Source organism: Micropterus salmoides, unplaced genomic scaffold (genome assembly GCF_014851395.1).
Source record: "Micropterus salmoides isolate LMB-PRFRI ecotype aquatic unplaced genomic scaffold, ASM1485139v1 Ms_hic_scaffold_1, whole genome shotgun sequence".
Classification (NCBI taxonomy): Eukaryota; Metazoa; Chordata; class Actinopteri; order Centrarchiformes; family Centrarchidae; genus Micropterus; species Micropterus salmoides.
In genome coordinates, this window is record NW_024040040.1 from 9199726 (window position 1) to 9216802 (window position 17077).

Sequence of the window (17077 nt, forward strand, 5' to 3'; positions counted from 1 at the left end):
ATGGTGCCCTCATAGTATTTAGACAGGGTGACAAATTGATAGCTGCTAACCAGGTAAGTGTGACCCTACATATTCAGATATTAGATGTGAAGATTTTAATAGCTCATGAAGATTTTGTTTATGTATTGCTGCTTTCTATGTTCCTAAAAACAGAAATAAAGTGTTTCAAATGGATGTATTACAAAACATAGTAGCATGGAAGTTATATGTTCAATAAGCTATGAATAATTTCCCTGTGTGTGCATGTCTGTTTAACATCCAAGTCTTTCAGGTGATGTTCCTCTCTGTTGAGTGAGAAGAACATTCCCCCCACCCACCCACCCACAGCATGACAAAGTCCACATTGTTAACAGAAGTGAATGAGCAGCGAACAATTCAGCATGTTTTGGTTTGTTTTCTAGATAAAAGGTGTTTTCCAAAGGAGTTAATGTGTAAATGTGGACATCTTAAGATGTGATCCTTCACCCCACATGCCTCATTTATTATCAATGGCTAATCCTTGAACAGTGAAGGGTAGCTGTAAAAAGACTTCTTTTTTCATCATAACCACGTTCAATGTGAAGGTTTTGCCTAAATAAAGCTTCACACTTCAGTATGGGGTTCTGAGCTTTAAGAAGGGCACTATGCTTACATTCCTGTAAATATCTAGGTGATCTGTTAACTATTTGGAGATGACATATTAACTACAAGGAAATCTGCATAAAGGGTTGTGATTAATAAATAGATTTAGCATAAAAGAAACCTAAGCTGCCCTTTAAGACCAACTAAATTCAAGTGTTACCAAAGCAATAAAGCAATGCTTCAAGAATAATTCTAATGAGTTATATCTTTAATCGTAATAACCCTCCTATGTTCTCAAACTCAAGAGTCTAAGATTATTTAAAAAAAACAGTGTCTGTTAAGTAATTCTGTGTTTAAGTATCTGCCTGGGAGCCATTTATCTTTGCCTCTTAATGCCATTAAGCCCTTTGTCATTGATCGAAGAGGTGCTCGGAAGAATAAATGCAACTAAATCTTCCACCTGCTGCTTTAAAGTTAATCTGTCTTTTCATGCTTACTGTGGCAGACACAGAGCAAGTTAAGACATCTGTTACCGAGGAATTAAATAGACGGAATAATGAACTCTCAAACAAGAATTCTTAAAAGGCAACACAGATGTTCCTCTGGAACAGCTTCAGATGTGTTATGGACGCATCTGTCTGGCAAAGGTTTTGTTGTATGACCATTTATGACAAGGTTTATGTGTTGAGATCCGTTTCAATCAGTCTATACATGGTGACAAAAAAAACAATTGATAAGGAGGGACTGATTTCTTTAGCTATGCAGATACATAATTTTTCAATTCTATTTCACCCAATGGCATCAAACCTGTTCTCACTCCTAACTCATCACATACGGACGCATGGTCGAGACCCAATGGTGTCAGTTTGTAACACACTGGGGATCCCTATAGCGTCATAGTTCAACGCAGTGGGGGAAGCCCTGTAGCATCAGTTTTAGACAGTAAAGGCAGGTATATGATATTTAACAGAAAGAAACGAGTATGGAGGTGGTGGTTGTGGTGGATGGAGTGCCAGAAACCGGATTTTCATCCAGGAGGCCGGTATTCATTTCGAACAAAACAAAAACTTAATATAAAATATTTTTATTTAAGTTACGCAAACCATCTTTAACCTAACCGTTTAGCAACTATAGCAACGTGCTGTTTTATTTTTGAAGAGAAACCAGACGTTGCATATTTATTGTTGCAAAACGTTGCTATCTTGACTGCGGAGACCTAAAAATGTAGCTGGAACTCAGGGCGTTAAAATGCAACGCCTGTACAACTCTGTTGTTGGATTTGTGCACAAGGACTTGAGTGCGAAGGGCAGTTAATATCTGTTTGTGCAAAGTTGTATAATTGCTCATAAGCATGTTTTATAACACTCGCAACATCAATCTTATGCCATAGTGAAACATTTTTCCATAAAATATTACTTAACATAAACAAGAAGGTTTTAGTTATGTGTTCTGCTGCGGCAGTGGTCCACTGAAAACTGACAACTATGAATACTCATCAATACCACTATCCATTTTCTTCAATATTTTGGGGGTATATAATGAGTATAGATTGTCATTGGCAAATTAAAGTAAAAAGGTATTTAACTGATTAATAGATTTATTTTCCAAAATCAGCAGATAACTAACTGTTGAAATGTGGATGTATGTCCCAATGATCCCAGTAAAAATGAATGCCCCAACAGTTTGTCTATTCATCACAAAAAATATTTTTTGTCCTACCTTCTGACTTCAGTAACCAGAGATGAGAAAGGTTTCTCCCAGGCATACATCTTGATGATCCTGATGCCAGACACCACTTCGTTCATGATGCGGATTCTACTGTCACTAAGGACTGCCGTTTTGCTCCTGCAAAAAATGGGGGGAAAAAAAATTATCCATTTTCAGAAAAATAATGTTAAGAAAAACTACAGTATTTACATCTACACATCACAAATCTATTATTGGAAACAACCACGTACTTCTTATGTTATCTAGTTTTTTACCTGAAGATGCCAAAAAGCTTCCCAAACCAGGTCTGTACAGGCATCATGAGGGCGATGGCAGCCACACCTGCCAGAGATGAGGGGCCGATCTCATACCAAAGCAAAGTGATGATCACCATCGCTTGAAGAGGTCCCACCCACAAGTAGTGCAGATTGAGTGTAATCTACAGAGACAGTGGTTAATCATGAGACACAGTTCTAAAAATCTTGCATTTCATTTTTCACAGTTCGGCAAAAAGTATTTTATCTATCGAGAAATTTTTTTCAAATATTAATATCAAATAAATTGTGGCACCTCAGCCTTGTAACAGAAACATTCATACAAATGGTTTGAGATGATAAGATAAATGTTAGCGCAGTTATTATCCAACACATTCGAAACTTTAAAAACGGAATAATTAATTACAAAAACAAAATTCTCATTTCAAATTCAGACAAAAAAAAAAAAATCCAAGTATTACTTCAAGTCAACCTTGTAGCCTTGTGATCAACTAGCAGACAAAATTTAGCACTGAGTTTGGTCACAGCCTTTTCAATTTTTCCGTAATTTGTTTTACCTTACCTCATCAAAACGATTGACATCATTTGAAAGGAGGTTCACAATTTGTCCGGTGGTTGTTCGCCCCATGGATTCACTACTGAGACCGAGAGCCTGAAAACAGAAATTTCACCTGTTTGGTGAGTGTAACTGGAAGAGTTCACTGCAGAGTGATGAACGTCAAAACCTAGTATATGGCTGGACTGTGTATGGTCAGTGTTACAGCGATAGTCTGCGGTTGTGTCTATGTGAATTCCTCTATGGTAAATGTTCATCTGCAAATTTCTGTAGTGGTCCCAGTAATATTTGTTCTTAAGTGTTCTTTCCACCCATAAATTGTTTGACTACGTCTGATTTGAAAGAGAGTTTATTCTGCCTCTATTCAAATTATCTATGAACTCCCCCAAGTCTTTTGTTCGTTTCTATATGCGTGATATCTCTCAATTTCCTGACTAACTCTGTCTTGAGCGTATTTTTAGAATGATTGTTATTCATGCGCTTCTCTGTGCATGAAGAGCTGTTTTCTCTACGTTCTGCTGGACTGTTAACAGTGCATAACCACTGGTTATTGATTTCTTGTGAAGTAGGTGTGTGTTTGGGCTTGCAAGTACTAGATAAACCCAGTGGAATGGAGCACATCCTGCTTCACCCTTATCCTACCAGCAATAGCCTTAGAGGGTCAAGCCTATATGAAATAGAACATTAGTTTCATACACCAACTCCAGATTCTGTAAGTATAGGTGCAAGCAAGTGAAGTACCAACTAGCGTTAGCCTTAGAAGGCTGCGCATATACTCACAGGATGTGGAGTTAGTGTATGTAACTAACATTTGCACCCATTCATTTTAAAAGGGCAATGTCCAACACTCTACAGACCAATGGTCTAACTTGCATCTAGGCTGCAAATCACTGACCTTCCTGTATATCATGTGACACATGGCCACTCTCATTTTCATGCCTGTTCTTTGGACGTGGTAGTAGTAGAGATGTTGAAGGAGAGTCAGTCCAAAGGTGGAGAGGGACATCACTGCAGCGTAACCGTACACCATGTAAAGACTTCTCTGGTCGTCTGGGTCATAATTCTCAAAGTAGAGGATAATTTCCCGCAGAAGAAGTGGTTGAATCACTTTAATTGCCTCCTTCATGAAAAAGAAGGACACAAAATACTGTTACTGTGCTCCACACTTAATCAATCACACTCATCAATTCCTTTGTGTATACCAGCCTACTACTCGATTTCCCCACATTGAATTTATCTGACAAAAAGTAAAGGAGGCTTTAAAGAGCCAGAACCTACCAGTGAAAATGCAAATAACCCAGCCACTGCATAGGACCTCCCATAGCACTTAATAAGAACTCTGGTGAGTTTTGGCTTCTGAAGTTCCTTTGGAGCTTTTTTAACTTCATGGTCCCACATTCTGCAACAAAAGCACATGAGAAGAACACGAGAACAGCAGGAATTTTACTTTACACAGGAAAATAGTCTGTGAAACCATAACTCCTTTGATAATATTCTTATGTAAATTAAGTACAATTGTTTAGAACTAGAGTGAAATTTCCCTTTAAAGCCTACATATAGATCTTAAACATTTGGATACTGCTTGTGTGAGCAGAAGCTGCTGCCTGTGTTCAGTTGAGTTCAGGCAATTGAATATGTTTATGTGAATAACTGGGGAGTGATGTTTTATTTCTCACAATTATTTTGTGAACTGGCAACCAAAACCTGATGAGTAAACAGGTCAGATCCGTGCCAACATTTAAATGATTAGCAAAATAAATAAATAAAACTTGACTGAATGTGATTATAGAAAACCTCTGACAACATCGGCTGTCTGCTTGTCTACTACTGAAACTGTAAAGAACAACCTGTACTAAAACAACAGCAGGTATGTTTTAACTAGCAACTTCCCAACAGTCTGCTACCAGACTTTTTGGATTGATCTAATAATGTATCACAGCAACAAAGTACCGCTGTAGTTCCTCTCCCTGTATTTCAGACCGATCCTCTGAAAGAATGCTGTACATGTCACTTTCCTCCAGCCTCTGTTTGTGGCCAAGGTGCAGTAATGGGGTTAACCAGCTGAAACAGAAAGTAATTAATGCAGTTAGAAAGCAGGAAAGATTTCTGTCAAACAGAATATGAATCACATCCATGGGGTGGCTAACACCAAAACGCTAACCACTAATATTTTATTCTAATGCATGGTTTAGACCTGATTAACTTAAATAATCAAATTGGGTTTTAAAAAAGCATGAGACACAATATACAGCAGCCCTTCTTCACTCGCTCTTGTTTCCTCTTGTTTCTTTGTATAGTTCATAAAAATATTTTTTGGTAAAGAAACACGTTAGTGGACATTCTAGCCCACTCATCAAACTTTAGTTTTCTATCATTAAAAACATTAATTTTGTGGGAGAAGAGTTGCTAAATGTTTTTATTTCTGTGACTTGTTATTTATCCACCTATTTACTGTATATAATGTTTATATATAACTTTGCCTTTTGAGAGTAGCATAAAGGGAACTACAATTTCATCTTGTTATACAACCCTGCGTTGCAATATGATAAATAAACTTGTATAAGACTGGATAATTATAGACTTTACAAAGGCTATGCAGATTTGAAAAAAAAAAAAAGGACAGGCAAGAGCTTTTCATTTTCGCTGAAAGGTGACAAGTTAACACCCTTGACAAACAATGATGATTTAATTATTTACTTCGGTAACACTATAGGTATTTGCAGTAAAAGCCAAAAAGTAATCTTCAAGTGGTGTTCAGTGTTCTTCACATAGCAGGCTGCTACCACACTTATGTGATCTCAATAGAATCTGTGGCATTTCTATCTTCTAGGCATTATTGAATGTAGGTCCAAAATGATTGATCTGTAATCAAGCTCTTCCTCCTAGATTTAAATTCATATTTCATAAACATGGTTTAAAAAAAAACAAGGGAACACTTTAATTACACATCAGATCTCCATAAACGAAATAATTCAAAGTTCAAAATCTTTACTGTGTATTTACTTGAGAATAAAGTGACGTAACAACAGTCAGTGGGAACCAAAATCACCAACACACTCAGGGCTGGATTCAAAATCACAACAAAAATTTAAATAAAAATAAATAAAATCACAGGCTGATCCAACTTGCGTCACTTATCACAGCAACTCAAAAGAGACTCAAAAGCAGACTCAGGTCTGTGCGACCCTCCAAGGATAAACCTCCCCGGACTGACCCACCACCAATGCTGGATGATGTTGAGGCAGCATTACGTTTACTACAGCATCTCCAGACTCTTTCATGTCTGTCACATGTGCTCAGTGTGAACCTGCTCTCATCTGTGAAGAGAACGCACCAGTGGTGGACCTGCCAATTCTGGTGTTCTCTGGCGAATGCCAGTTGAGCTGCACGGTGCTGGCCAGTACACCAGTAGCCTGGTAGGGGTCATTCTGTAGGGCTCTGACAGTGCTCCTCCTGTTCCTCCTTCGCAAAAAAGAGCAGATACCACTCCTGCTGCTAGGTTGATGCCCTACTAAGGCCCGTCTCCTGCACTCGAGACTCTGCTGGGAGACTCAGAAAACCTTCTTGCTACAGCAGTTATGGGTGTGCCATCCTGGAGGAGCTGGACTACCTGTGCAACCTGAATGGGCTGCAGGTGCCGCCTCATGCTACTAGTAGTGACAAGGACACTAGCAAAATACAAAACTAAAGATCAGTCAGTCGGAATGAGAGAGCAATTGTTTGTGGCCACCCCCTGCAAAACCGTTCCCGTTTTGGGAGTTGTCTAGCGGTTGTCTCTTCAGTGCACCTGTTGTCACTTTCACCGAAACAAGTGACATCAATTCACAATCCCTAACTCCCACCCAACGGTACAGATTGATATCCCTGAAGTTAAATTGACATGTTATACTGCATTGCTTGATAAGTGTTCCCTTCCTTTTTTCAACAGTGTTTTGGGATACTGAAAGGTGGTTGCCCACTAGGGGCTAAATTCCAAACAAATTCTTTGAAGATCACTTTGATTGTAATACTGACTGCCAATGTAATAGGAAATCTAAAAATCAACATTTTGTTGCTGGATTAACTATAAGTTATGGTAAAAATGCCTGGATATAACTTAAATGATTCCTCACATTTATACAATTGTACGATGGAAATTACATTTGTTTTGTATTTGAGTTTCAGCAGGTGTTTAAAGTTGTGAGAATCAAATTAAGTAGTTACTGTGTCAAAGCTTAAATGTCTCAAGTCTTTCCAGCCCTAGTCACATTTCAAAAGCTGCAGTTATTGTTCTCTAGAGGCTTACATTTTTTCGGGAATGTGGGTCACTGGATTCCAGCGGGATGGGAGTCAATTTCAGTATTTATGACGGGATAGGGGGAAAAAAAAAAAAGAAGTCAAGGACAGGAAACGTATATCAGTTTTTATATAATAAAACACACAGATATAATATGAATAAACGCTATTTTCGGAATTATTTTAATTGGGAATGGGATGTGCCGGGAGTTATTCTTCCGGGACGGAAACTTTGCTTTTACTAATGCGAAATCTTGTGACTGATCACTCACCACAAAAACAACCTTGACAGAAACCTTGCAGTCGCCAGCGGATTGAGTCGCTCTACCAACGGATTTAGTCTCTCCTCTTCCTTCTTAATCGTCATTGTCAATTTGGCATCAGTTCAGCAGCCGGTAGCACCGAGCCTCCTTGGAGAAGACACTGTCCACACGCACCAGTCAAGTCATGGACGACTTCCCCTTGGAAGACGCAACTGTCTTTGCGCACCAGTCAACTCAGGGACAATTTATAATTTCACCAGATGTGTAGTTTGCAAACATCATGTAAAGCAGAGACTCGCATAACAACAACACTGTTGCAGCCGCTCGGGTCCGCGTTGACTTATTATATAGGCATATATGACAAACATAGGCGAACGCGACCGAATCGCCAAAAAGTACCAAATGAAAGTGAAAGTGACTATGGGATGTGGCATTTGCAGCATGGAAACCATGCAGGATTTCACAAATAACTTAGCATTGGTAATTTAATAGCCATCTACATTAGGCTATTATTGACAGACAACAACTAGCATATAGGCTTGTGTTTTAAAAGTGAACCCTTAGAAGCCTGTATGTTTACTTCAACATGTTTTATTTAATTAATAAAATTCAAATGAGAAGCCATTTAAAACAATTATTGCATCGGTAAAACCTGTTTTTTCAGTAACAATAAGTAGCCTACTTATCGCATCATACTACCATTGCTACTACTATTACTATTTAAAGTACCCTAATAGAAGTGGTCATAGTGGGCCTATTAGTTGTAGAGGTATTCATCAGTATTATTTCTCTTAGAAAGCAGCACATACTTTGGCTAATTTAGTTGTTATATTAGATTTGTCTGATGTTTAGGCATAGTTGAACCCGTTTCTGAGCATACTTGACCTTGTCCTCAGTTTTTGCCCTATATATATTCAGCGTAAACATCACATATTTGTTGTACATTAAGTGTTTTTGTGCCACTAGATTTACAACAGCCAGTAGTGTGACCTCTCTGTAAAACAAAAAATGTTTCCGGTTCTACAGAATTTGCAAGAACGAGCAAAACGCCATTCTCCATGTACTCGTTCTTACGAGCAGCACTCAAAGGCAGCATCTGTGCACCAGGCACTATACAGAGTACACACCTGCTGCAATTACATTAGCTAAAAACATCAGTAAACAGAGGTGAAATGTAACTAAAAGTATCTGGCAGATATTATGTTACTGAAAGCTACAGAGAGAAATGTAGTATCATGTGTATACTGTATTTATTTTATGTTTTATTTAGAGTACATTTGCAGTTATACAAAGTTACCAATAGAGGGAACTGAGAGCATGTTTATAAAATGTTATTGCTCTGAAAGCAGTCATCGGTTCCTTCCTTGCTTGAGAGGATAACTACAGTGATCAGGCTACATAATCTCAAACTTTTTGCCAGATATTACATTAACAAGGTTCACTTGTCATTTTACAACATGAAATGCATGTTGTCCCTTTTGTACTTCTCAGAAAAATATTTACACAGTGGCAGGATAAAGTAGGTGAACAATGTGGAATTACCTGGATTTCTGCATTAAGTGGTCGTAAAATGTGATCTGATATTCATCAAGTCACAACAATAGACAAACACAGTATGCTTAAACTAACTTGCAAATAAATAACTGTTTAAATTGAACACACCACATATTTTTTCCTTTTTCCTGTGACTGTATTTCCAAAACAAAAATTATACATCTTAAATGGTGACACATAATATAAAAATAAACAATTTTACATGATAAAAGTGGTCAGGATGAATTAAACTGCTTAAATAGCTTTAATGTTGTTCCACCCAAATAAGTATATGCCCTTAAACTATGCAGTGGGACTGTAGATGTGCTGCACCTTGGTCATGATGGGATGGGACCAGAGTCAATTAAACCAAACTGTTTGTGTTTCAGCAAAGGTTTAACATATCTTGCCATTCAAATAAAACATAAATGAAAAGGTCTGAAATGTGGACATTTCCATGTGAAAATTATCATCCCACTGTTCTCTTCATTATTACAGTTTGATTGCTGGGACACAGCTAGAGACAACTGACAAAATACTCTACTCCTTACCTGCCACGTCTACCTGCAATAATTCAGTGCTTGATGTTTAAAACACACTTCAGCGGAAAACAAACGATATATTTTTTTCCTAATGAATCACGTTTACCTGCGTTTATCATAACTGACCAAGCTGTGGACAGCTAGGGTTCCTCACTCTGTTTCAATTGGCTGTCATCTGCATGTCAGCAGTTACTGCTGCATCCTGGGCCCCAGCTGTTGCTGTGTCACATCTTGTTTACACCAGGGGCCAAGGCTATCTTTGACCTAGTTGCTGAAAAGCCCAAGAGGCAAAGTCAAAAGCACACTACACAAACATGCCATTTTAACATTAAGCCATTTTGTAATACAACTGACAATTGTTTGGTGTAAAAAATAAATAAAACATTAAATAAGAAAGGAGCAGACGTAGTAACTAGTATAATAACTAACGTGAAGAAAGGTGACTTCGGGCCTTGGCAGAACAGCGTGTGATGAGCTACTTACACTTTACTGTGTTTAATTTTTCCTCAACTTACCTTTTAATTCATATAAATACAAAACTGACACTAAAAAAACAGGAGCTGAGAACAGGAGCTAATTTTGAAAGCTAAATGAAACGTCTGTGAGGGATGAGCATATGATGAAACAAGGTTATTTTAGAGGATCTTAATGTGTCAATAAAGCAGAAAGTGTGTTTCAGTTAAGGATGTTTTATTAGGTTGTATCTATTACAATGGTAACTTTGTGATTTTGGATCACATTAGTTGAGTCACTCAGTACTGTGTAATGTTGAATCAAGTAGAAATGGCGCATGAAATCTTGAAAAGGTTAAGCCCCCCATTAAAGCTTTATAATTCCAATGACAATATTGAATTTATGATGAAGCCAATATAGCCCCTTTCAAATTTGCCGAGCAGTTTAGCAGATTAGCAGAAGCTACATTTCACCAAACATTGTCGTCGAGTTAAATTAAAATAAATAATACTGTTTTTGCTGCAGTATATGGGGTCTCCTTTTATTCAGTGAAAGACCTCTGCTGAGAAACGGAACATGCCTGAACTTTCTTTCCCAGTCAAAACCTGCCTTACTTGGTTGTACATCTATACCCAACTCCAAACCTTACCCTAAACTGAACCAAATTCTACCCTGAACCTTGAAACTAAGCCTTAACTTTCAGGCAGTCCTTTAAAAAGGTATGTCCCAAAGTGTGGACTGGTCAAAATATCCCATGTCTACTCAAATTAGTCCTCACAAAGATAGACACACTCCTACCGTAGCTGTCCAAATACTGCCTGGTACAACCAATGTCTACTAAGCAGTCACAAAAGTACAGTAGTTGGTGAGGTACAACAGTGTTGTTTAATTCTGATGTGAAGCAATTTCCATTCAGTAAGAGAAAAGGTGTGTGGAGTCCAGGGAAATAAGTCCCACCTTCAATTACCAACCGGTAACAGCCAGTTTCTGTCATTGGCTGCTTGATTCCTGAGTCACATCCTTATTCTGTGGTAAACTGAGCAGCTCCTGGATCCTTTGCATGTCCTTATTGGTTTCCTCTGCCTGAGAGCTGACATTCAGATCTCCAATTAATTCATCTGTCAACTGCAGACGGGCCGCCCTTATGATTTGAAGTAAAAAGATTGACCGTTAAACGTCAGGATAACAACCAGTTTGAATGTAAATTTGGGTCTGCATTTTTTTAATACTTTGTGAAACATCCTACAAAGTCTTATGAGAACATTAAAATCTTCTGTCTCACCATTCTGCCAGTCTGAGCTCATAAAGTTCCCTGCGCTCTCTCCTCCTCCTCTCTCTGGTAGTTTCTCCAGCCACTGACTGCATGCTGATGATCAAAGCACCAGTGGGAATCCTGAGCAGAAGTTAGTTTACATTATCATTAATATCATCATGAACACAAAATATGTTTAAATGTATATTTGCATTGGAACAATACAAAACAGAAAATACACTTTACTTTCTGAGAATGGTTGTTACTACCTGCACCACAGATGAAAACATCAGCTATGTAAGTTCAAGTCCAGTTGACACTTTACCAAACACATTCATTTTTTTTGTAACAAACCTAGCTGTCACATACACAACTTCTATCAAAGCAGCAGTGAAGTCCAATTTTCTCTCAGCTGTCTCTTACAAAGTCGAGCCCTCCTCTGCAGCCCCTCCAGGCCCACCCAAACCTTCCAGTCACACCTCCGCCACGTGTTTGGACAAGGGGACGATTCTGGGGTGAGATCTGGAGCGTGATGTGCTTTCCGATTAGCTGCCTGCTTTCATTTCACCCCCTTTGGCCTGGACTGCACCTGGCATAGCCAGAGCCAGGGCTGTTTGCACACATCAAATGCTCCAGGTGGCTGTTTCCTCAGGCAGACAGTGAGAGGGAGAGGAAAGGGAGGAGGAGGGGGCAGCGATAAGGCTAGTATGGAGCCAACAAGAGAACAGACCAAGGCTGAGCCAACATGGAGCTGATGATCACAGAGACAATCCAAACCAGTCTGTCAAACCATCAAAGACCTCACATTCAATCTCCATTATAGAATCAAACTCAAATCTGCTCTTGGCTCCGTGCACTCAGCTAAAAGTGGCCAGAGGAACGAGTGCAAATTGGGACAGAGAGAGAAAAGGGTAGAGGAGACACAGAGTGAAGCATAAGTCCAGATCAGACCATGGTAGATGGAGATGAGAGGCTGGAATAACAGAGATGGCATAAATGGAGAAGGGCAGCTGCTGCCTTGGCCTGCCTCCTTGCTCTTGTACCCAAAACATGGCCCTCTGCAGCGCACATGAGTCCCTCTGGCACCGTGAACAGAGAGGGGGTTACAGCTGGGCGACAGAGGGTTGCTGGGAGGAGCGCAGCTGGCTGCCAGAGTGCTCACTGCTCTCAAGCACAGGGGCATGAATGTGGACACGCTCACAAGCATGAGCAAATACGCATGTCTGTTAAAAAATAAACGCATAGCAGCTTCTGAAGATGTAACTCAATGCCGTGATGAGGATTCAAATCCTTCAGGGCAGATGCTAGATTATGAGTTGGACAGATCTATGGATGTGAATGCACACTTGTGGAAGCAGAAGCCAACCTTACCCCAGCACTGCTCCGATGACCGTCCCTGCCACCAGCCCTCCAAGTCCCAGGTTCAGCCTGAAAAGGCCTCCAGTCACAGCTGCTCACACACAGAGACATTTATTCTTATCATTCATGATTCAAATGTGCTGGCATGTGTACGGTTTGTGTTAAAACAATTTGTCATCTGGTTCAACAAGGATTATAAAACTCTCATTGTTACTGTCAGTACCAGAAATCTGAGTAGTTGTAGAGCTGAAAGATTATCCAGGCTTTTATGAAATTGGACAAAAACATAATTTCTTCACAATACACAAATCTCATTTTCTGGTCAGGGAATTTCTGGTGTAATCTGTTTTTATATATTTTATGGGCAGTAAAGATATGACAGGAAATAATGGTGGGGGAGAGATGGAGATGGCCCTCTGTCAGATGTGAAGTGAGGATGTTGCCCCACAGCAAGCGCTTAAAAAGGTGAGAAACACAATCTCCAAAGTGTGTTCAAATGACATTTCTCTCCAGCAGGGGGACAGCAGTAGAGTTATCCATGCTGCAGGTGTGAGTTTAGAAGTGTCTGGGGCATTTTGTCCCCTTTCAATCCTGGAAGGAACTGGTGAAATATAACCACCTCCTATCAAACCATCAACAATAACGATGAATGAGTTTGTATAGATAGAAAACAGGATGGACAGGATTTCTGTCAGTAAATAAACGCTTATATTCCAAAAATTTTGGTAGCTGACACTTAAAATCTCTTTCAAGACAGACCTGATGAGTACACAGCAGCAACAGGAGTGAATTTTGGAGCTGCTTTGCACAGAACAACTCCCGCATGGAAACATGGGGAGATGTGTGAATGTGAAGCAGCCTTGTTGTGACACAGTAAGAACGGCTTTCCCTGGATAAATAAAGGCAAATCAAATAGTTGTGATCAGGCCCCGTTGAAGCCCATGTGACTCACCTCCAGCAGCAGCATAGTGGCTGAGGGTATACTTGTCTCGGTACACAGACAGCCCTGTGCTGACAGAACTAGAGAGGGAACGGAATAGACAGATGAGGGAAAGACATTTAGACACCAACAGGATGATCACTGGAAGTAAAAATAATCTGAATATGATATAATAATATTCTATATTCATTATTGTCAGAGCTAAAATACCTAAACCACACTTAGCACCTAGTTGTTGTCACAGAGCCTGTAACAGCCTGTATTCCCAACAGATTAACAATAATAAACAGTCCAATTTCGCTCCAGTCGAGCTGTTTGAAAGGCAAATATTTAAACCTAAAGCAATTTGATTTGTACAAGTTCAAAACCTCCTTTGTAAAGTTCTATTACGTACAATTTAGCCTTGTTCATTGTCTCAAATAGAACTCCTAACCTAAAGAACCCGTCTTGTATAATGGATTTGTTTGCTTACTTGAACAAGGTGACAAAGGCAGCCACTCTCCAGCTCCATCTCCATCCGTATCTCACGAAACCCCGGATTGCTGCGTTGTGGGCTGAGCGCTGATTTAGACAGAAAGGACACAACCATAAGGTTGCTGCTGTGTTTTTACCATGAAGCTAGACCAACAGAGTTTAACATTAACCATTTAATTTTTCCCAGTGCTCCTTTCTACAGTAACAAATATCAGGGGTTAGTGACAGAATTTACAGCACTTATCATTTCCCACAAATCCCAATACTAACTGATCAGTGTCCAATTCAAAAAGTTGGATTATTTAGAAAAGGTTAGTCTAACTTTACTCTTTGTCACAAATTCTAAATCCTCTGCTAGTATTCAGTTATTCAACAAAGGCGTTAATGGTAAATACTCTGTATACAGTTCAGTTTCTGCCACTCGATAACTTACCACTGCTTCCACTCGGCTCGTATACATTTCCGCCTGGCTGACTTGGATATACTTCTGCCTGGCATGGCGAGCTGCTGGCAGGCCGCCGTAGATCAAGCCTGCCAGTGCCGCAGCTACGCCACTCTTTATCACATTAGTCAGCTCCTCTGGGTACCTCTGTGTTACACTAGGAGGACAAGAGGCAATACTTTGAGAACCAACTCAGAACCTTCCTCATCTGTACACACAATTAATAGTGCAATTCCAAGAAACATTAATTGACTAAACCATCTATGTGAAGTTGCGTTTAGATATTAAAATATCTGCATTCAACAAGTAATATAGAAACAGAAATTTTAATTTACAAACTATTGATTGTTGGCTGATGTTAATTCCACACCTTATGTTGCTCACAATTGCTTTCGTGTACACGCATAAATGTTTAATTGCATAAATATTTTTCAATTTTAAAGGGAGATTTTTACTCCTGGAGGGAAAGTTGAAAAAAACCACATGATTAATTGTGGTTTTAAACTTCTTAACTTTATGGTCAGAACACACACTTGATGCCAAACAGGAGATCTCTTAACATATCTAAGGTGGAACTAGCGAATGTTTGGTAGTTTAACATAAATTGATTAATCGATGAAACATAATTGTTTCAGCTCAAGATCTGACATCACACCGTCTACATCTTAAGTATGGAGGACACAGTACTGCTTTTTTAACACAGTGTTGAAAAGATTTAACTAGATATAACTTTTTAAAGAGAGCAGCGTGATAAAAGGGGTGAAAGAGGAATAGAGAATGTCAAGAAGGAACCAACTCTCTGTCAAAGAGGTCCTTGATACGGTCCCATCCTGTGTCTGGGAATTCTGGTTTGCCCAAGTTGCTGGGAGAGGGGATGGGTGCAGGAGCAGGACTGGTAGAGGAGAAGAAGGAGGAGGAGGAGGAAGGCATCTGTGCTGGCTGGGCAGCAGCCACATCAGCTGCGTGGACCCTGGGGAGCAGGAAGCAGAAGGAAGGAGGCCTGGCGCTCTGGATGAGGCCCTGCAGTAGACCGGTGCTCAGCGCAGCCCGAGGGGCAGAATCTGCCTGCCGTCTCTGCAGGGCGAAGCCCGTTCTGGGCTGCTCTGGATGCATCACGCTTCAGCTGGCATTAGGCTGCAGCAGAGAGGCACAAACACATGGCCATGAGTTGGAATGTTGCACTCACTGCCTCGACTTATGCTCCAGCCTCAAAATAAATAGCCTTAAGGCAAATGAAATCCGGGCAGGGCTACACAGGCTCCAGCTCAGCAGATGTTAAATGGTGCAGTCCTATCAAAACACACTGGGCACACAAGCAGACTTTCAGGGAAAAGATTTCTGTCTTGACTTCAAAATGTATCACTGAGCTTTCAATGCACTGCTGGGACCCTCGGGTCTTCTGAGAAGGGTGTGTTGGCTGGTCCAGGGTTAATGCAAAAATACAAAAAGGTCAGTGTGTCTTTACGTATTTGTCTCCAGGACAATACAGATGCCACCCAATGAAATAATCTTATGAGATCAGTCTTCTGTTTTCAAGAACTTACTAAAGAGCAACAATTTTCAAGCATTTTTTGAGAAGGAAAAGTGAGAGGGAAATGTTTTGTTCCATATCATCTATATTTAATTAAACACCTTCTGTTGAATGCTCTTATTTGTTGTTTCATAATGTGAGGATCACAAACATTGCTGCTGACAGCTTTTTACAACATCTTTTGGGGCATTTGTCAATACCAGTGTTAACTTAAAAATACATCTCTAATTGACAGCATATTGAAAAGATCAATAAATAATGATAATAAAGTCACCTGCGGTCAGGTAATTGTTTCGAAAGGCGTCCTGCAAAGCGTCAGTTCACTGACTGACTTCTCCTCAATCAGCTTGATGTCGCACAGCTGTGTCAGGTCACACTGACTTTCCACTGCTGTGTTAGCTAACGTTTGTCTAAAACCTCCCCACTTTTCTTTCTCTGTGACAGAAATACCGCACTACTTTACATTATAACTGGTCGTGCAACGTAAAATGATGGTTTAAATGTCAGCCTTCTGTTTACATCCACTGGTCATCAAGGAAAAATGTATATAACAACATCTGTCCGATAATGGGAGCCTAACACTTAGCATGCTATCATTAGCCTCTGTAAGGAAAAAGCAGCTTACCAGCAAGCGGCGCAGATTTCCTCAACAATGAACGGCTCATTTTATGAAGTACCACACCGCTAGTTAATGCACTTTATATTCATTATTACCTTCTGCTGTTTTTCTCAACTTGACTTTCCAATAGCCTACTGTTCCCGACCTTTGACCTCTGCCAGTGCAAACAGCTACACAAATCAAATGTGACAACAGCGCCGCCCGTCGGTGGAGGACTGAGCATCATGCTGCCTGTGCACTGACTGAATAACAAAGAGCACATTGTAAGATAGAAATTAAACATTATATTGAAGTT

At 39.8% G+C, this 17077-nt stretch overlaps 2 protein-coding genes across 7 annotated transcripts in view; both read right to left on the reverse strand.

The window, feature by feature from the left end:
• Window positions 1-9957, reverse strand: part of LOC119901416 (multidrug resistance-associated protein 4-like) — a 30155-nt gene extending 20198 nt beyond the window's left edge. The window contains exons 1-8 of one of the 3 annotated variants that reach the window (XM_038717026.1): window positions 9819-9888; window positions 7647-7797; window positions 5050-5160; window positions 4378-4498; window positions 3995-4219; window positions 3106-3195; window positions 2544-2707; window positions 2281-2406 (exon numbers count right to left, since the gene is read on the reverse strand). In XM_038717026.1, coding sequence (XP_038572954.1) covers window positions 2281-2406; window positions 2544-2707; window positions 3106-3195; window positions 3995-4219; window positions 4378-4498; window positions 5050-5160; window positions 7647-7741 — 932 coding nt within the window. In that variant the 5' untranslated portion in view covers window positions 7742-7797; window positions 9819-9888. Of the gene's footprint in view, window positions 1-2280; window positions 2407-2543; window positions 2708-3105; window positions 3196-3994; window positions 4220-4377; window positions 4499-5049; window positions 5161-7384; window positions 7407-7646; window positions 7798-9818 lie in introns of those variants that run through there. The other 2 variants (XM_038717030.1, XM_038717027.1) reach the window with 2 other exon arrangements.
• Window positions 8869-16952, reverse strand: timmdc1 (translocase of inner mitochondrial membrane domain containing 1). Of its 4 annotated transcripts, XM_038717046.1 has the most exons (9): window positions 16789-16946; window positions 15429-15766; window positions 14624-14789; window positions 14189-14277; window positions 13729-13796; window positions 12789-12867; window positions 11448-11558; window positions 11123-11306; window positions 8869-9983 (listed from the first exon to the last, which is right to left on the reverse strand). In XM_038717046.1, exons 2-8 carry the CDS (start codon window positions 15743-15745, stop codon window positions 11156-11158), a joined length of 981 nt encoding a protein of 326 aa, XP_038572974.1. In that variant the 5' UTR covers window positions 15746-15766; window positions 16789-16946; the 3' UTR covers window positions 8869-9983; window positions 11123-11155. The 4 variants fall into 4 exon arrangements, with proteins under 4 accessions (XP_038572974.1, XP_038572985.1, XP_038572967.1 ...); XM_038717057.1 differs by lacking the exon at window positions 8869-9983 and having other exon boundaries at window positions 10386-11306; window positions 16878-16952; XM_038717039.1 differs by lacking the exon at window positions 8869-9983 and having other exon boundaries at window positions 10386-11306.
• Window positions 16953-17077: the final 125 nt, after the last annotated feature.